This window comes from Carex rostrata, chromosome 18, assembly GCF_964058835.1.
Source record: "Carex rostrata chromosome 18, lpCarRost1.2, whole genome shotgun sequence".
NCBI classification, from domain to species: domain Eukaryota; kingdom Viridiplantae; phylum Streptophyta; class Magnoliopsida; order Poales; family Cyperaceae; genus Carex; species Carex rostrata.
In genome coordinates this window covers 2,360,670-2,381,140 of record NC_135935.1, presented here as the reverse complement: position 1 = coordinate 2,381,140, position 20,471 = coordinate 2,360,670, and the positions used below count along the sequence as shown (strand labels likewise).

The following is a 20,471-nucleotide window of genomic DNA, read 5'->3' as shown; positions in this document are numbered from 1 at the left end:
ATCTATATTTCTTTAAATGTCATTTTTTAATACCAATAATTATGCAATTTTCTAGCAGAATGATTATTTATTAGTTGTTATATATATTCTTCGTTATTAGATCATCTAATTTGAAACAAAAATAATAATAACCCATGCAAAAATACAGAAAAATCATTATTTAAATATGAAACAATCATTCTATCAAATAACTATGTTAGCTTATAATACTTTATTTCAATGCGAAGTAATATTTTTAAATGTAATTTTTTCATCCATGCGGAAAGGCCACTGCATACTGTATATGTGGTATGCAGCTGCATGAATTTTAAAATGAGAATTCACACAACCAATTTTTTTTTAAATATCCAAAAAAAACAATTAAATTTAAAAACTAACCAAAGTTACACCGGATTTCAAAATCTACTCAAACTGTAACAAATTTTTGCGGTAATTCTATCTAAAACCGCAAAAAAAATTACAGTTTTGGAATTCCAAAATGGCAAAAAAAAAATTTGCGGTTTCAATTTTTTTTTATCATTTTTCAGATTTTTTTATTTAGAGAGAAATATTTATATTTATTTTTTGTATTGAAATATTATAAATATTTAATATATTTCTTTGAAAATAGATGAAATACTATAAAATTTGATTTATTAGAAAGACTGCTACAAATAACCTGGATCAACATTTTTCATACCGAATTTTTTGCAGCTGTAAGAAAAATTAATATATTTCTTTATGTGTTATTGGAAAAAAATAAAAATGTTTGGATTCTGAGTTATTGATCCCGGTTCAAAAGTCACTTCTAAGTAAATACATAAAATATTGTCATCCTTCTAATACATTTAATTTCTAAAAAGTTGTATCTATTTAAAAAAATTTAAGTTATTTAATGATTGTTATTAAAAAGAAATTTCAAAATAGATACAACTTTTTATAAATTAAATGTACAAGAAGGATCACAATATTTTATGTATTACCTAGAAGTGACTTTTAAACCAGGACCAATAACTCAGAATCCAAGCATTTTTATTTTTTTCCCATATATTAATTTTTCTTACAGCCGCAAAAATTCCGGCATGAAAAATGTTGATTCGGGTTATTTGTAGCAGACTTTCTAATAAATCAAATTATATAGTATTTCATTTATTTTTAAAGAAATATATTAAATATTTCTAATATTTCAATACAAAAAATAAATAAATTATAAATTTTTTTATTTAAATAAAAAAATCTGCAAAATTAAAAAAAGCAAAAAAAAATTGTGTTTTTTTTAAACCGCTGGTTTTGGAATTCCAAAATCACAAAAAAAAATTGCATTTTTTTTAAACCACTAGTTTTGGAATTCTAAAACCGCAAATTTTTTTTGCGATTTTAGACTGAATTACTGCAAAAAAAATTTGCGGTTTGGGTAGATTTCGAAATCCGCACAACTTTGATTAGTTTTTGAAATTTAATTATTTTTTTGGATATTTATAAAAAATTCGGCACACACACATAGTTGAGTTATGGTGAGATGCGAAGTAAAAGCATTGTTTTACTTCACGTTTATATCTCTGTTTTCAAAGTTCAAACGTTGGATCTATTATAAATAACAAAACAGAATATACAAGAAAATTATATTTTGAATTGAGTCCGCATAATGCATATTAAATTTTGATTTCATGCACTGCATATTAAATTTTGTACTTGCATATTCAAAATCGCATAAGAGGAATTGCATAACGTTCTGAGTGCAGCTGCCAACTCTATAGGCATATGCGGTCCATGCGACCGTATTTTAAAACACTGTTGTGAAGTGTATCTTCGGTTAATAGAGTTTCTAGTATTTTTTTTAATTATGATAATATGAATGTAGTTTGTACTTTTCTTCTAAAACTCAATAATCTAAAATTTGTACGGACCACCTAATATACAATCAATAAAAGTGAGAAAAACAAAACGATACATAATACAAAAAATGAAATATTTTAATGTTAGAAATCCGAATATTTTAACTAAAATCAGTAAAAAAAAAAGCTTCTGTTTCTCTTTTTATTTTTACTGCAAGAAATGATTGCTTAAATTTTTATTGTTATAATTCTCAAATTTAGAAAATGAAACATTCTCTGTAAATTTTTATTGTTATAAATAATCAATAATCATTAATATAAAGAAAGTGCATTATCGAAAAGATATAGCATTCAGAGAGAATTTAAGTTAGAACAAATTTATCGATACAAGTAAAATATCTAAAATTATTGTGTTAATAAAGTAATTTACTGTGTTAATATTATCACCCTCTAAAAATGTGGATACGTCAACAAGTTGCGACAAGACTTTTACTGGTGCACTGTTTCTCAAAATAAAAAATAAAAATTTAATATAATATAATTTGAAAATAATTAATTACTTATTAAATTATCTAAATTTAATGATTTATTTTATTAGTTATTTATCGTAAACTAAATAAAAATGAAATCGCTCCAAATTCCGTGCAGTATCTAAACAACTAAAATGGTATTTATAATTTTATTTTTAAATTTTATGAACTCTGACATCTATCGGGCGATCATTAAAATAGATTGACTAATTATATGTTCGATGCTCCGGTTATTATTGGTAATATTACAGTCATGAAAGGGTACGTCTTAACAAAAAAAAAAAGTCTAACCATGCTAGGGGTGCACGGATCGGTCAGTGGTAAAATCATATCCGTATCTATTTTTATTTTCCGGATACGGATACAGATTGGATATTAGACGGATACGAATTAGATATTAACCGGATACGAATACTGATATTCGCTTTTTATAATAGTGAATAACATAATTTTTTTCATAATTCATATTAAATTATATAATATATATCTACTATTCGGATACGGATAATTAAAATTCAAAACCATATCCGTATCCGCACGGATATTTGGATATCGAATATCTGTATTAAATTTTTGGATACGGTCAGATAATATTCAACCCGTTTGCACCCCTAAACCATGCACACTTTAGGTATAAAAATACAGCGCCACGGTATATTTGTCCCAGCTGGTATTTGACAAAGCACTAATCGATTTATATTAATCTGCAGATTTTTTTTGTATGATATTTATAGTATTCTTGTTTATAATTACGTCTAACTAGTGTTGTTTATAATCGTTGGCGGTGACCAAACCATCATGAATGTTCTCAACTAATCGGTCAATTATTTCCGACTATGATCAATTATTCCTAATTATTCTCGATTAATTGCTTGACGGTACCATGTCCGTCCCACAATCGCATTCTGTTATTTACAACACTACATCTAACATGCACGATCATATGTCACACATGCAGACGCAGCATGACAACATAACAATATTTGTAATTCTCTCTGCAATATAAGTTAATATTTTGGGGCCAGATCATCTTGTTTATTGTTTACGATGAAGTTTTGAGAAAGTTACTCAAATTTTTCCATAATTCGTATTCATTCACTATATTTGTCAGGGATCAAGTTACAACAAGCATTTTCTATATTTTCAAAGTCCAAATCGTCGATTTAAACCGTTAGATGTGTTCTCTACAATAAAATGTGCCCGGAGACCAAATTTTACATTTTTTGAATTTTTTTTTTACTATTTATTAAGATGGGTACAAAAACTAGTCAAATTCAAACCATTGAATTTTGTATCCATCTTAATAAATAGTAAAAAATTCTAAAAAATGTAAAATTTGGTCTCTAAGCGCATTTTATTGTAGAGATCACATCTAACAATTTGGATTGTTGATTTGAACTTTGAAAATATAAAAAATACTTGTTGTAACTCAAAAATTGTTGTAACTTGATTTCTTCTCATTTTTCAAAATAAACGATTCAAAGTCTAAAGACATCTAACCAAATTAATCCACGTAAATTATCATAAAAATGATGACATCATGCTTTCAACCATCTCTAAATATGAATTCGCATCCTCTGAGTTGATCGTCTATTGATTTTTTTACTTATTTTAAGCAGTTTGATTTTGACATAATATCTACGAGCAAATTATGGTACCTTTATATCATCGGATTTCACGATAGTGGATGTGGCGTCACATCTAACCACCTCTCTAGTACTTGCTTTCAGAGACGGTGAATAAATTTAAATTAATTAGAAAATAATCATAGAAATACCAACATCAAAATCTAAAAATAAAAAGAGAACTTGAGAACACAGAGCCGTCTCTTTAGGTGAGAAATTCCTTTCAAAGTCTTTCCTTTTAGGTGAGTCTGTGTTCTCACCCCCCAATCTTTCTTTCGAAAAATTGATAACACGGAGATCAGATCTGGAAATCACAAAACTCGATATAGTCTCGTCCCTTAATATCAGACATATAAAAGATATTTAATAATTAATATAATCATGATTAATAAAAAAACCCACCTCTAAAAATATGTATTCTCCCATGTACTTATAACATACACTGGTACTGTTTTCAGCACCAAGTCAACCTACAAGAAGTGCTGGTACCAACACTGATTAAAATGCTACCCTGTTTGTACAAAATTGCAATTCTGGCTAAAAGATCCCTATTGCAAATTGAATGCACCAAGAATACTGGTCAAAACCTCTATTATTTTGAGTTCCTCACCAGCTGAAAGTCCGATTCATAAAAGCTGAAGGAAAACGAAAGGCAGTTCATATCAGTGTTGTAAATAACGGTATGCGGTCGTCGGACGGACGGGGTATCGTCAAGCGATTAATCGGTATGCAGCCGATTAATCAGAATTATGCGGACAATTTAATGTTTTTATTAAATTTATGTATATATATCATAATTTATTAAAAATAATTTATTTAACTCATTAAACTTATCAAATAAACTTAATTTAACTTAATTTCATTATTATAACATGACACTGTACTTATTTTTTTTAACGTACAAGTACTTTACATGTGTCAATAACACATTTATTTAATGAAAAAATAAATTCAAGAGTTAAACTTTTTTCAAATGCTAATAACATATTATGTGAAAGAAATAAAACATTCTAACATAAAATCACTAAATTTAGTTTATAACAACAACTTAGTTTCATAAATGAATATGTCGTACTAATTGAAAAAATTACATTAGTAATTAGTAAGAAAAAAAATTGATAAATAAATAGAAGAAGAATTAATCAAATTTAAAGTAAGTAAGAAGAAAAAACATATATAAAACATATTGAATGTATGTCCAAGCACAAATAAAACTACAATACATGATTTATAACACTTATTTTACACACTATCACATAAAAAAAAAATTCAATGCGGAAAAAAAAATTTCTGAAAAAATTTGGAAAAAACGGGAATAAACGGCCGATTAATCAGAAAAAGGCCGATTAATTGGAAAAATCCGCAAAAAGTACTCCGTTAAGTGTATTCGTGACGGTTTGGCCGCCGTATCCGATTAAACGGCCAATTAATTGGCCGTTAAGGCCGTTTTTTACAACATTGGTTCATACTAGATTAGACAATGACAGGGTTACAATGAAGGCTCTCGCTATTATTTTTTTTAGTAATATTTTTAATAATATTGATAATGGCAATATTATTATTTTGTATATTAAAATATTTTTTATAATGAGAATATTTTGATTAGTATTATAATATTAATATTAATCATCGTCATTGATGCCACCGTTATCTATTATTATTTTTAGTTTCTAGGATACCTTAAAAATAATAATAATATAATTAACTTTAAGTTTAATTTAATAACTTATTGATATATAATAACAAAATTATTGTATATTTCGTATTGATGATGACAATAGTTTTATGTGAATATTGCTTTTACTTTGATGACTTTAATATTATTTAATTGGAAAATCTATTATTTTAAAATAAAATTAAAACATCAATAGTTATTTTTTTAAAGTAGAGGTAAGAAGCACCATAAGAGTAATTGAGATAGTGAAAAATAAATTCTTCCGAATAATTTTTTTTACCTTATCATACCTTATTTCGGAAGATGATGTGAACATCAAAGTATCAAACGGAGTATTTAGGGAAAATAAATCTGTTATTCCAGAGGAATAACAGGATGCTGTTATTGGAACCTGTTACTCTGATTTCAACCGTTGGTCATCGTTAAGATTCGTGCGTGAAATAACAGCAGATTATTTCCGTATTTAGGAGCCGGTAGAACGATTCAATGCACTATGCTTATTGCCTACTGCTGAATTCGTATCCTTTGCATTAACTCAAAAATGAATCTTTTGAGTTAATGCATCTAGACCGTTTAATTAGCTTTCAGATTCGTATGAATTAAATCCGCACTAATATTAAAAACCATTATGTTTTAGACAGAGGCTAGATGGACTCCGTTTACAATCGGACGGCCGATATATATTAACTCAAAAGATCTTTTGAGTTGATGCAGACGATGCGGACTCATTGCTGCTTGTGTTGTGCATTGGAGTCGAATGGAGATATGTCCAGTATTTTTCACACTGGAGAACATAAACTCGAGATCACGTGAGAGGATATGACCGTTTAAGGACAGACTTTCATATAACCCTCTCTACCCTTTTAATTACCAAAATACCACAGTCTTTGACACTGCTTTGCCATCAGGATCGCTTTTTTTTTTGTGAAGGGCATAATAGTCGATTCGTTCCACCAACCCCGCTCCTCTTTTCAAAATATTTCGAATCCCTCTCCTCCCTTCTCCGATTCTTAGAACCCCTCTTGGCTCATTTTCCCTAAATCAGAAACCCTAAACCTGATTTTATTTTTACAAGTCTCCATTCAATTCTTCAGAAAGCGCTATTATTAACTCCTTGCTTGGCGTCAAAGGAGAGGATCGATTTGACGATTTTGCAAGAGTAGCCACTGAGATTTTATGTTTGCTTCCATCTCACTCAAAGGCCCGCCTAAAATCAAAAGCATCTTCTCATTCTCTCTCCACCTTTAAACACTAATTCAACTCTATCTTAGTAATTACAACTAATTACTTTACTCTTCGACCTGGCAATGTCTTCGTTCAGGCCTCCGACTACACCTCGTAGCCCTTTAAAGGTAATTTTCTTTTCTCGATCTGTTCTATATTTCCTCAGATCTGGTAGATTGGAAATGTTGTACAAGTTACCCGAACCTTTTCTTGATCTCTTTTTTTCATTTTTTTTTCTATAGAAATTTCTGTTATCATTTCTAAACAAACTGTGGAAAAAATTCTGTTCTGATTAGAAGCAGTTATTGCTCTTAACTAAATATGTATTACTATGGGCTTCATATTTCAAAATTGCAGAAGGAGAACTTTGATGAGGCTTCTAAACGGAGGCGAGTTGGGTTCACTAAGACAGCTGGGCCCACCAACCCAAGAGCCCGGTCAGTACTGTCTACCATTAATGCTGGAGCCAGTGTCAACTCTGGAGTCCATCCTGACAACATGTCAGATGCCGGAAGCACAAATGGAAGCATTGTTGAGTTCACTTGTAAAGAAGATGTGGAGAGGCTTCTGGCTGAGAAATTAAGAACCAAGAAAAATGACATCAAGGTATGTCATTTTTAAATGCCTTCTCAAAATGGGTTGTTAGGCTTTCTCTTATAAACATAATTCCTAAATATTGATTGAAATGTTTTAAACTGACATATGCAAATATACGTACCAATGTTTTGCGCCCTTTCAATATTAAGTATACTTTTATTCTCATTTATCCCTGAAGAACACTGGAAATCATACTCCTTTCCTTCATCTGTTTTAAGTACCTAACCTAGCTATCTCCCCATTCTAAAATTTTCATGAAAAGCGGGGTTGACAAAAAAGGGCATAAGGTGTCTTTTCATGGAGATAGTGATGTAAAGATTATACGGGATTCTTTCTCTTGAATTCTTGTGATTTTTCATATATTTTCAGGGAAATGCATCGCTCATATCAATTTTTTTTACTGATGCATAATAATTATATTCTACTCATTTAAAAGGGGAAATGCGAGCAGCAAAGTGAATATATAAAGAAATTGAGGCTTTGTATAACTTGGTTGTCGGAGCAAGTTGATAGCTACCTTGCTGAACAAGAATCTCTCAAGACTAACTTGGAGGGTGAACAGAAAAGGCACTCTGAGCTAGGTGAAATTTGAAAAATTATGTTCTTATGTAGTTTTCTTTTTTTTATTTCGCTCATCACCTAAAGTAAAAGAAAAAAAAAACAATATTTTTTTCTAGGTATACAATTTCTCTCCTTTACCCCTGTAGAGTGTATTATTTCGCTTTTGTACCAAGATGACTGCTAAAATGTGTTCTAGTTTTACAGTGATGAAAAGCCTGGTCATGACCCAGCAAGCTAGTGTGCCTTCGTATTCACAAAAGTTCCTTAATATTTAGTCTAAGCTGTGGGTTTTTGTGTTCTTTAGAGTCGGCATTGAGTGACAAGATCTCAGAGCTCACTGCCTCTTTAGAAGAGTTGACGAGAGAGATGAATTCTATCCAAGAATCCTTGAAGAAAGAGGAGGCTCGCAAAATAGTAAGCAAAATTTCAAAGACAATTTTCAACTCAAGGTTTAAATTTTACTGTAGGACGCAGCTCCTAAATGGACATCCTACAATTTAATTGTTAGATAATTGAAGCATTAATTTTTTATTTCTCTTAACTATTATTGGGTAACTATTTCAGGCTGCCATCGAGGCTTATGAGAATGAGAAATCCTTGAAACAAGTTGCCGATAGCTCACTTGCAAACCTTAGAGAAGAGCTGGAGAAGGTCAGGGATGAGGCAAAGTGGGTCAGAGATCAGGTAATAGTTTTCTTACAAAATTTCTAACTATGAACTTTTCAACTTGTGGTAGTTTAAAATTAAAAATAAAATTGGTGGTTTTCAGCTGAAGATGGTGCAGGATAATAGTAAGAGGCTGCAGGAGTATAACACCAGCCTGCAGCAGTATAACAGTAATTTGCAGGAGGATAAGGCTAAGCATGAAGAGACTATTCAGAAACTGACGAGGGAGAAGAATGCTATGAGTGAGTACAACTGCAACTTGAAGGATCAGGTTGGTTCTCTTCGCCTTCAGCTTGCAGCATCCCAGTCATCCCAGCAAGAGGCATTGAGTCAGAGGGACAACTTGCGGGATCAGTTGCAGACAGTTACAGCTGCACGCAACACCGCTTGTGCGAAAGTTGAGAGCCTCGAGGCCCAGCAAGAGAGCTTGAAGGAAAGATTGACCAAACAACTGGAGCTGGTTACCTTTGACGCTAGCAAACTTGAGGTGTGCTTTATTTGCATGTATATAACTGCTGTAGTTTTTTTGTAATCTGTGATTATTGACATGTAGTTGGATTTTTCAGAGAAAATGTGAAGCACAAAGGGAGCAAATCCAGTCTCTCAATGAAAGACTGACGGTTAGTTCTTCCACTGGTTTCTTTCTTCTTCTTTTGTTGTGTGAGTATTGATTTTTGATGATAGAAGCATCATATAGGAGACAACAACTGCTAACAAAGAGCTTCAAAGTCTTCTTCATGCCTGTAATAAGAAATTAAAGGTATGTTGCTGGCAAAGACTTAAATTCCCACTCTTGTTCTTCTTGTTTTAGATAATTCTGGTAAGTTCCACAGAACAGGTAAAGTGGAATCTTAACACTCTTTTTTTTTTTTTTGGATTCTTGTAAAATGTTATTGGTTTACAAGTTTGACATTAGATTTTACTGTTCAGGAAACTGTTATTGCACACAGAGAGCAAGTCGAGACCCTAAACATAAAGCTGGAGGTTAGTTTTTACAATATCTCCCATTTTTTTTGTTCTGCTATTACCCAGTATGGTACTGACTGATAAGTTCCAGTCTTCCAGACCAACTGTAAAACGGGATCTGGATTCTTTTATTTTCGTTTTATTTCATGTGGAAGGGAGGCTGAGTTAATAACCCCATTAACATTAAGTACATACAGGTCTACTTTTGTTTGATTTTTTTTTCTTTTATTTTTTGTAACTATTTGAGAGATAATTTGCGTACCTATCTTGTGCCAGCTGGCAGACAGTTCTGGAGTTCAGGCCATTACTCGGTTCGAAAATGCAGATAGGACAATTAGGGACCTCAGAGAACAGCTAGCAAGGGCTGAGGCACGGATTTCAGAAGGGGAGGCACTACGCAAGAGGCTGCACAATACAATTCTGGTAATCTGTGTGTGCGTGTGTGTGTTCTATGAAATAGGCTCTGATATACCTTTTTCTAATGTATTATTCTTGACTGGCTTGTAAATGCAGGAGCTAAAGGGAAACATAAGAGTCTTTTGCCGGGTCAGACCATTTATAACTGATGGCAATGTGTATGACGGATCGGCTATTTCCTTTCCCACCAGTACTGACTTGGTTGGAAGAGGAATTGATCTGGCAAACCAAAGTATGATGTTGGAATTTACATTCCCATGTTGGCCATCCCATTATTATGCTTCAGCAGTTGACACTTGTGTTTTTATTTTGCATAAACAGCTCAGAAATACTCATTCACGTTTGATCGGGTATTTGGCCCTGACTCCTCGCAACAAGATGTATTTGTTGAGATTTCACAGCTTGTGCAGAGTGCACTTGATGGCTACAAGGTTCTTTTCTTTATTTATTTTTTCTCCTTTTTTACAATTTCTGAAAAGTAGTTTTCAAAGAAAAGCTCTGGAAAATATTATTTAAATTTTTTGTATTACCTCTCATTCTTGCCCTATTTTTCTTTCTTATTTTGTTCCTTTTTGACCACTTGCAATGTAGGTTTGCATATTTGCATACGGGCAAACTGGGTCTGGCAAAACATACACAATGATGGGGAGGCGGTCATCAGACGGTGAGAAGGGTATGATACCGAGGTCATTGCATCAGATTTTTGAGACAACACGTGCTCTAACAAGCGAGGGTTGGGAGTACTGCATGCAGGCATCCATGCTTGAAATTTACAATGAGACAATTCGGGACCTGCTCCTGCCGGGCAAAACCGGTATGGGTCCTGAGGTAAGCAATGGCAAGCAGTACAGCATTAAGCATGATGCAAATGGGAACACAATTGTTTCTGATCTTACAATTGAGGATGTCCACAGCCAAGAGGATGTAGACCGAATTCTGAGACAAGCTGAGCAGAGCAGGTTTTTCTACTTTTTTATACATTTTAGTTCTACTTTGTTGAAATATCAGATTAACAATTGAGGAAACAATGTTCTCGGCTGGTGCCCTTTTCTTGTAGTGACAATTTCATCATTTTTACTTACCTAATATCCGGTAATAGTGTTGGAAAAAGATTTACGTGAATGTTCTTTATTTAGGTCAGTAGGCCGAACACAGATGAATGAGCAATCATCTCGGAGCCATTGTGTCTTCACCCTGCGTATATCTGGTGTCAATAAGGTCAGTCTTGTCAACTTCAGTAAAGTTGCGTAACTGTTGTCTTCACTCGTGAGTCTTCAACTACCATCAGATTAGACTTCATCTGATGAATTTGAACAAGACTGTCTTTTTGATGAGCCAACCATCTATATGTCATAATTTTCATTTGTTGAGTTTGTTTTGCAAAAGATCTAATGGTTCTACAACAAGCTAGTTTTTTAAATTCATTTTTCATTAATTTCAACCTTAATCTTAATTACAAAGCAATCCCAAAAAGTGAAATATTTGGATTCCAAAAGCATAGCTGCTAGGTAGATTAAAATTTGGAATCTAAAGGCTTACATGTCAAAATTTTCATCTGTTGAGTTTGTTTTGCTAAAGATCTGGTGGTTCTACAATAAGTTGTTTTTTAAAATTCATTTTTCATTAATTTTGACCTTAATCTTTATTACAAAACTATTCCAAAATATGAAAAATTTGGAATCTTGGCTTAGCTGCTAGGTAGATTAAAATTAGCTTTAAGTTTGTCATTTGAAATAGATCTGATGTTTTTTGAGGTTAAGCTCCCAACAAAATTTCTAGGCGAGTTTAAGCTCACCTAAGATAACTCTCAAATTGCACCTGTTAAGATTTATTTGTACAATTGATGTTTGACTTGTTGTCTGTATCTAAGCAGAAAACGGAGCAGCAAGTGCAGGGTGTTTTGAATCTTATTGACTTGGCTGGAAGCGAGCGCCTTGCTAAAAGTGGAGCTACTGGTGACCGGCTCAAAGAGACTCAGGTTATATTATCTTATAAACATTAATAGTTATATTTTGAACCTCTTGTTTCTAACATGTGTTTTGTGTTTTTGTTGCATAGGCCATAAATAAAAGCTTGTCTACATTATCTTTTAAACATTAATAGTTATATTTTGAACCTCTTGTTTCTAACATGTGTTTTGTGTTTTTGTTGCATAGGCCATAAATAAAAGCTTGTCTGCATTAAGTGATGTGATCTTCTCTCTGGCCAAGAAAGAAGACCATGTTCCTTTCCGCAACTCAAAGCTGACCTACCTCCTACAGGTGAATTTGTTGCTCCCTTAATGGTTGTATGGATTGTTCCCAATTGACAGTTTTGCTAACTTTATTTTTGTAAACATATCTGCAGCCTTGTTTAGGTGGGGACTCCAAGACACTGATGTTTGTTAATGTTTCACCTGAGGTTCCCTCGGCAGGTGAAACCCTCTGCTCTCTCCGATTTGCTGCTCGGGTCAATGCCTGTGAGATTGGCGTCCCAAGGCGGCAAACTCAGCAGATGAAGCTACTTGATTCACGCCTTGGTTGATGCTGATTAGCTGGGTATGCCATGTGTTGTTGGCATGAGTGTTGGGTTTGATTATTTTTTGTTTTATATCTGGTTTTGATTATTTACTTGACATTCCAGAGAAAGCTAGAGTGCTTTCTCGAATGACTTAATGATATGATAGTGTGGTAGAGTTGTTAACTGGTACATTCAACTCATGATTGTGTGGTAGAGTTGTATTTTCTAGTGTATACTAGTACCCTGATTAGTAATTTCTTTCTACAATGGAGAAAAGATGTTACCATTTTCCCATCTAAATCTGTATGCAATTTGGGTTCAATTCACTGCAAAATGCTTTTGAGGCAGTTTTGGTCATCTCACTAAGATTTTATTTCGTACCAGAAGGGTGATTTATAAATAGTACAGCTGCTGATTTACATATACTTGAAGTTGTCTCCTCTCTGTGCTTAAAAAAATAAAGAGATCGAAGCTGGCAGGGTAAATAACAAAGGTCATGTTTGGTTGTGGAGTAAAGTTAAACCGGATTAAATTTCTTACTCCAAGCTAAACCGGAGTAAGTTAACCATGTTTGGTGGAGTAAGCTAAACTACCTCTCTAGGTGGTGTAAGTTACTCTGGTTTAGCTCAAATCTTACTCCATCTTAAACCGCTTAAGTTACTCCTTGTTTGGCTCCTTAAGCGTGGAGTAAGGGATTTACTCCACCTCTTACTCCACAACCAAACATGGCCAAAGTGACTAGCGGTCTATAACTAAAAGTTATCGTTTTTTCTCTAAGGTGTCTAATGGTAATTATGCGCCGCTTATCTCAATAAAGAGTTAGGCCACTATGACATTGGTGTTATTTGAAATTAAATAACACCAACTTTTAAACTCTTAGATCTGCCTTGAGATTCGTAATATCCGCTTTTACTGTTCAAGCACTTTATTTTGTACGAATCTCAAGGCAGATCTAAGGGTTTAAAAGTTGGTGTTATTTAATTTCAAATAACACCAATGTCATAGTAGCCTAGCCCCTCAATAAATATTTTCAAAAAATTTTCTTAACATAAATTATGGGCAAGGGGTGTTCCAAATTCCAATGCATCCTTTTTTATGCCCCAAATTTTTCCTCCATTTAATTTTCTAATATCAAAATTGTAAATCTCATATGCTAAAATAAAACTATTAAAACTTACATGTGAATATGTGATTGATATTTTTTCTCATTACGTAACAAAACTGTTAAAACTTAGATGTGATTAATATTATTTCTCACTACATGCACAGAAATATTCTTTCTCAGTATAATTATATGAATTGATAAGTTAAATAATCAACATTTTAAAATTATTCACATTAGTGTATTTTGTTTTTGCAAGCTATTGATGCTAATTAAAACAAAATCAAAATGATGTAATCTTTTACATATGAATAGAAAAAATAATAAAGAGATTTCATAGTTTTATTTTGATATTTGAGTTTTAAATTCTAATTTTTTAAAATTTGAAAATAAAGATATCTCTGGGAACAAAAAATAAAGACATTTGAAATCCTTCCTGATTACCCCCGTAAGTAGATTCATATTAATTTATCATAGCACTACCAAAATATTTACCAGCCAAGGCAAGGGATGCTTCATAATGTAGATAACATTAAAAGTAGGAAGCAGCTAACAGTTCTCCAACTCCAGTCTCTTAAAAATTCTCGGATATTTTTAACTAATTATGTAAATATCAATACTAAATCATGTAAACTAATTCAACAAATCCTGTCAACATAAAAACGCGTGATAGCTGTTGGGGACCACCTTATGTGAACATACACATATTATCCTGTAAACATACACATATAATCATATAAACATACACATATAATCTTATAAACATACACATATTATCCTGTAAACATACATACTGTACTTGAAATTATGGCAGTTTAAATTATGGCAGTTGTGGCAGTTGAAAGCGCGCCAGAACTAAGCTAAAAAGAGAAGACTTTTATACACGGAGATTTTCGGAGAACTGTAGCCCAGGGAACATTACCTTTTCTCTTAAAAATATTAGTTCAAGTAAGCTTCAAATTGGAAAAGAAAATTTGTTGATATATGTTATTCCATGTACTTATAGCGTACTAATCAAATTTTACTGCATTGATGGTTCTTAATTTTAATCATTGAAAAATTTAAATCACTTTGGTGAATCGTTAAATCCAATTTTTTTATTGTAGGAAAATTAAAACAAAAAATATTGAAAAAGTGGTACAGAATCAGAAAATTTTGAAATATAAGAGGAACGTTATAGACTATAACGTTCAGAGCACGTAGGTAGACGTTATAGTATATAATTTTCAGTTAATTTGATTGCTAATTAACTAAAAAAACACTGTAAGTGGACGTTATGTAAGTGGATGTTATAGTCTGTAACGTTCAGTTAATTCAATCCCTAATTAACTCTAAAAATTATGCACTATAGTTGGAAGTTATAGTTTATAATATTCGGACAGTTTTGTTTTTGTTTTTTGTTTTTTTGTTCTGATTTCATATTTTATTGTTCTTATATAACATAATGGTGTAAATTTGTTATGCGAGAAAAACTGTTAATAATAACTATTTAAATAATATGAATCTGATTCAAGCAGAACGTCTAGCTACAATATGTTTTTTGGAGGTTAATTAGCAATCAGATTAATTGAACGTTATAGATTATAACGTTCTTCCTATATTTTAAAATTTCGTGATTTTGTACTCCTTTTTTGATATTTTTTGTTTTTCTATTAATAGAAAACACGGGTCGTTTAACAGGAAGGAAATCTTCATGATCCATTGGCATGATACACCATGTAAATTTTGTTTATAATACTTTTTATATTTAATTTTCTTCTTCTTATTATATTATTATTAAAGAGTTATGATACATCTCAATATATTTTAGATGTATTTTCGAAAATTGAATCTGAATTTCTTTAAAGAGAGATGAGAACTTGTATAACCGCAGTAAGTCCATGTTTCTTTTATATTTAATATTTATTATGGACGATTGTCAATATTATTTATTAGTCAGATCAAGTCATACCTCCCTAATTTTTTTATTCATACCATTAAGGAAAAAAAAAATTAAATTGGTACCGTCGTTTTTTCAAAAAAATTAAAAGTAGCAGGATAATGGTTCATTGCGACCCATTAGGGGGTCTGCTAATTAAAATGATTTAATATTATTAGTTGATTTGATTAATTGAATTGAATTGGATTATTTAAATTAAATTGATTTATTTTTGTTGGCTGATTAGATTAATTGAATTTGTTTAATTACATTAGATCATTTTGATTAAATTGATATCATTTCGTTTTGTTGGAAAAATAAGAAAAGGTCACACGTACGCTCAAAAAAATAAGATTCTCTAGTCTTGATAATTGATATCGTCGAAATTTGTGAAAACTTCATTGTCACCAATCTTTACCCATGCTCGATAAAAAATATCATAGTAGTGTGCGAAAGAGACCAAATGATTAGAAATGAATCACACAAATTTCTCATTTAATGGGGTCCTTCTGGATAAACACCAAATCTTCCTTCTACGGGTTTCTAATCCACCGAGGCGGTTTCGTCACCCTTTCCCACTGTTTCTGACCGCGGCATCTTCACCTAGAAATAACGCAATTGGATAAACTTTCTATCCATTCCTTTCTTGAGCAAGCTAGAGAGAGCGAGAGATGGCAGCACAAGAAGAGATGATCAAGGCAAGAGTGGTGAAAGTAGAATCAGAGGAATCGTGGAACCTCTTCCTCTCCCAAGCTTCTAATCAAGGCTGCTCGGTTTGTTCCTCCCTCCTTCCGTTATTTTGCTTGTTTGTTTTTTTAATTAGTGAAATTTTAGAGATATGAATGTATATTTCTCCAAAGAAAAATTGATTGTATCTTTGTTAGACTAAACTGTTAGGCCCTTTTGATTAGTTGAATGAAAAATTGTTGTTCAAAAGGTTAAATTAGCAGATCACTTGTGCAAAATATTAAATTCTTTTTTTGTGTATTCAGGTAATAGTTCATTTTGGTGCATCATGGTGTGTACCATCACTAGCAATGAATGGATTCTTCGAGGAATTGGCTCATAATTATCAAGATATTTTGTTCCTTCTTGTAGATGTTGATGAAGTTAAGGTACTCTCTTTTCTCTCTACTTTTCTTATTTGCAATAATTGCCTATATCAAACTGAAGGTTTCTTGTTCCATTTCTATTCAGGTAATTATTTGGTATCAGCTGCCATATGGCTTGGATAATTTAACCAATTTTAATTTTGTTTTGTGCTTGGGACGGGCTTTTGGTGGTTTATGCTTGAAACGAAAATTCATTTAATTTTTTGTTGCACTTTGTCTTACCAAAGCGAAAGTTTTCTTGACATTTTTAAGCATAATTATCCTTTAGTTTGAACATATGTTAATAGGCTAACTAAATATTTGGAACATCTTTTTACCAAATTATCCTTCGTCTTACCAAAGTGAAAGTTTAAGCATAATTATCCTTTAGTTTGAACAGATGATAAAAGGTTGACTCAATGTTTGGAACATCTTTTTACCAAATTCAATTGGGACCACAATATAATTTGACCTGAAAAGGAGATCACTATGGAAAAGCTTGTGCTTTATTTTACAGCTATGCCTCTATCATATCATTAAGATTAGTGTGTTTCAAAATTCCTACAAGTTTCAGTGTTTAACTGTCCATAATTTGTCTCCATTACTTTGCCCTTCTGACATGAGATGCTTCTTTTATATTTTCTGGAAACAATTATGTAGATTCTTTAAAAATTGAATAATTGTTATAATGATCTTTTCTATGTTAGATATGCAAAAAAAAAAAAAGTTTTGTCATTCTTTGGCCACCAAAAATAAGCTACAGTGTTTTTGAAATAAATAAATTGAATTGATTATAATGATCCGGTAACTTTAGTGGCTTCTAATATACTATATGAAATTTAAAATAACCCAGGAGGTTGCAGCAAAGATGGAGATAAAGGCAATGCCAACATTTGTTTTGATGAGGAATAACGAGGTGATAAGCAAGATCATTGGTGCCAATCCTGATGCGATCAAGAATTTGGTCGATTCCTGCGTGCAATCTACTACTGTTCCTCTATCTGAGTCAGTTTAGTACCTCTAGCTTTTATTATTGTAATAGAGTCCTTTTTCAATACTACGTGATTTATGTTGCATCTAGTTGTGCCTTGTTGTAAAAGCCCTTTGTAGATATGCTTGTACTACTGCTGTGCGCTTCTTTAAGGTTTTGACTCGTTTCCTCTTTACATGTGTTTTACCTGTCTTCCTTTCATTGAAATCCTTTAGCAATCTGTAATAAAATACTTGTGAGCAAAACTTGACCATCAATTTTATCACTAAAATGAATGTACATGCGTAAAGGATAACCTTCAAATTTTAAGAGTAAAGGAACTCCCCTATGAGTTTACGATGAATTGTAGCCCGAAGAGCTGTTCTACGAAATGGAACCAAGAATAACAAGGATTGAACCTGAAGGAATTTAATTTTGTTACAATATTCGGGTAATAATGGGTTCTTTAACAGATGCAAAAAAATTGCATTCTTTTTAGCCTTGCAGATAAGGGTAATATTGGTAATTTTTGCAGAAAGAAAGTATAAGAAAGAAGTCTTATAATACCCAAATATAAAAAGGTACACAGACACAAACTCAGATGAAAAATTCTAAAGGTAATAGCCTGATACCAGCCTGACACTTGACTCAGCATGATGATCTGTGCTCCCAATTAAACTAATAGCTGGTATACTAACTACAAATAATAAATGTTTCCTATTAACAAAATGGTACAATCTACAATGGCGTAAATTTTACGATGCCTCCTGGGGAGGTGATCAATTTTCTTTTAAAAAAGCAGCTGGTTCTGATGTCCATGTGGCCATTAAAAGAAATAACTTACATCAAAGTAGGTTTAAACGAGGATGATTAATGCAGAAGTGTGATAATATCTTAGCGGTCTGTGCAAGTACAAAAAATGTTCCAGAATGAAATATGTTAACATGCAGTATTGCAGGGCAATGTGCAAAAGTTTCCAAAATCAAGTATATCATAATAGGAGGCCCCTGACAGTAACCACCCACCGGAAATAAATCTGCTACGATCCTAAGGGATCGTAGGGTCCTACGATTTCAAATCCAACCTTTCATTTCTAAGTATTGCGAATCTCCATCAAAATTGTTTTTCATGCACGAATCTCAAAACAAATAAAAGGTTGGATTTGAAATCGTAGGACCCTACAATCCCTTTTAGGATCGTAGCGGATTTATTTCCCCATCCACCAACCTTTGTACCCATAAATATTCACTAGTGTACAAATTTTATGGTCCAAACATGTGCTCTGGTGGGCTCTTTAGGCTTTTTTTTTTTTTTGGCAATTTCTCTTTAGGCTTTTTTGATGGGGTCTTTTGGTTACATTTAGTTGCTTTTCCAATGTTTCCACCTCCACTCACCTCCATTACCAGTTGCCACACTATGCACAAAAGAATGCAGCACAGATCATCAGACGTATGGGTTTACATAGTCTCCATTCCCATTTTGACTGGAGACAATGATACCATCTTTCCCTTTTTATTTTTTTTATCTCTTTGCTTGTTCTCTCTGTGATCTCCAGGCCTAGTTGCATTCACGTGCAGCCATAATTCAGAAAAACAACAAATCCCAAAACCTAGCATTCTTAACTGCCCTTTCTCTTGGTTCCCCTCCTCTCTCTCTTCAACCATACCTTCTTCCCTTCTTATCAGACTTCACTCCCTATAGAGTAAACCACATACACTTGCAAAAGAGTAATGTGCTACATAGGCAAGGCTACCAAGATCTTCTTTGGTCTAGTAGCAGCACTTCTAATTGTGGGTCTTGTTGCGGGATTCGGTCTGGTCCGACGTACTTGGGTACATAAGACCAAACCAGCATGTGAGTCGGCGAATTGCCGGCCAATTTATGCTGATCCCATTCCGGCTGAAGCTGGTACTGCACCTAATCCCTTTGCGACACAGGTGCCTCCGTCGAGCAGCTTTGGTTCAATGAATGACAATTCAACATCTGCCCCGGCTTTGAGTTCTGGCTCACCTATACCGACTCCAACACCCGTACCAACTTTTACTAATCCGGTTGCGACTCCACCACCGGTATCTGATTCAAATAACCTTGGCAGCCCCCCACCACCTATAACTACTTCGACTAGTACAAGTGCGCCACCGCCATCTCCAACTACTTGGATTTCTATGGGTGCCCCGCCACCTCCAGCAATGACTTCAACTAATACCGCTGCGCCACCACCATCTACTCCCGGTTCGACTGATGCTGGTACACCACCACCCCCTGTACCAGTGTCCTCGTCTAATGCTGGTACCCCTCTGCCTGCTACAACTGTAAGCCCACCTAGCCCGGAACTGGTAACCACGGGCCTGGATCATGTATGATTGCTTGGCTCAGCTATTGATTCAATTAACCTAGTTAGTCTTTATTTTCTAACTTTTTTTTGCTGCTAATTCTGTTTATTTTTTATTTATATTTGTTGGATATGTAAAATTTAGATTCTTCCAACCTTTTCTTTTCTTTTTCTAAATCGCGACTTACTTTTACCGTTTTATCGATTGTGACTATGTCTATATGTGTGTGTGTGGGTGGTGGTGGTGTGTGTTTGGGGGGGGGGGGGGGGGGGTTTAGAATAGCCAAAAATGGTATATTTTCAAATTTTTTTTTTTCCGAATGATCAATGACAAGCATGTTGCGTTCAGACTTCTGTAATTGATCGAGCATTTGATGAATGCAACATTCAAACTCTGTTCTTGATCCTATATATCTTAAGTATAGAGATTTTAATTGGTATTCGTATAATTCATCTTGCAAATGTGTACTTGCGAATTTTTTGT

At 33.0% G+C, this 20,471-nt stretch overlaps 3 protein-coding genes across 3 annotated transcripts; all 3 read left to right on the top strand.

Moving 5' to 3' along the window:
- The first annotated feature begins 6,663 nt into the window (after positions 1-6,663).
- LOC144569391 (kinesin-like protein KIN-14H) lies at positions 6,664-12,893 on the top strand. The gene is made up of 17 exons (XM_078319720.1): positions 6,664-6,996; positions 7,226-7,474; positions 7,902-8,046; positions 8,331-8,440; positions 8,591-8,710; positions 8,796-9,179; positions 9,259-9,312; positions 9,390-9,452; positions 9,623-9,676; positions 9,935-10,081; positions 10,172-10,307; positions 10,397-10,506; positions 10,667-11,034; positions 11,212-11,293; positions 11,949-12,053; positions 12,232-12,336; positions 12,422-12,893. The coding sequence occupies exons 1-17, from the start codon at positions 6,952-6,954 to the stop codon at positions 12,596-12,598; spliced, it is 2,454 nt and encodes an 817-aa protein (XP_078175846.1). The 5' UTR covers positions 6,664-6,951; the 3' UTR covers positions 12,599-12,893.
- A 3,189-nt stretch (positions 12,894-16,082) lies between these two features.
- Positions 16,083-17,851, top strand: CXXS1 (thioredoxin family protein CXXS1). Its single transcript, XM_078319857.1, has 3 exons — positions 16,083-16,367; positions 16,587-16,709; positions 17,539-17,851. The coding sequence occupies exons 1-3, from the start codon at positions 16,266-16,268 to the stop codon at positions 17,698-17,700; spliced, it is 387 nt and encodes a 128-aa protein (XP_078175983.1). The 5' UTR covers positions 16,083-16,265; the 3' UTR covers positions 17,701-17,851.
- A 1,112-nt stretch (positions 17,852-18,963) lies between these two features.
- Positions 18,964-20,174, top strand: LOC144569390 (uncharacterized). Its single transcript, XM_078319719.1, has 2 exons — positions 18,964-19,104; positions 19,211-20,174. The coding sequence occupies exon 2, from the start codon at positions 19,386-19,388 to the stop codon at positions 20,016-20,018; it is 633 nt and encodes a 210-aa protein (XP_078175845.1). The 5' UTR covers positions 18,964-19,104; positions 19,211-19,385; the 3' UTR covers positions 20,019-20,174.
- The last annotated feature ends 297 nt before the right edge of the window (positions 20,175-20,471 follow it).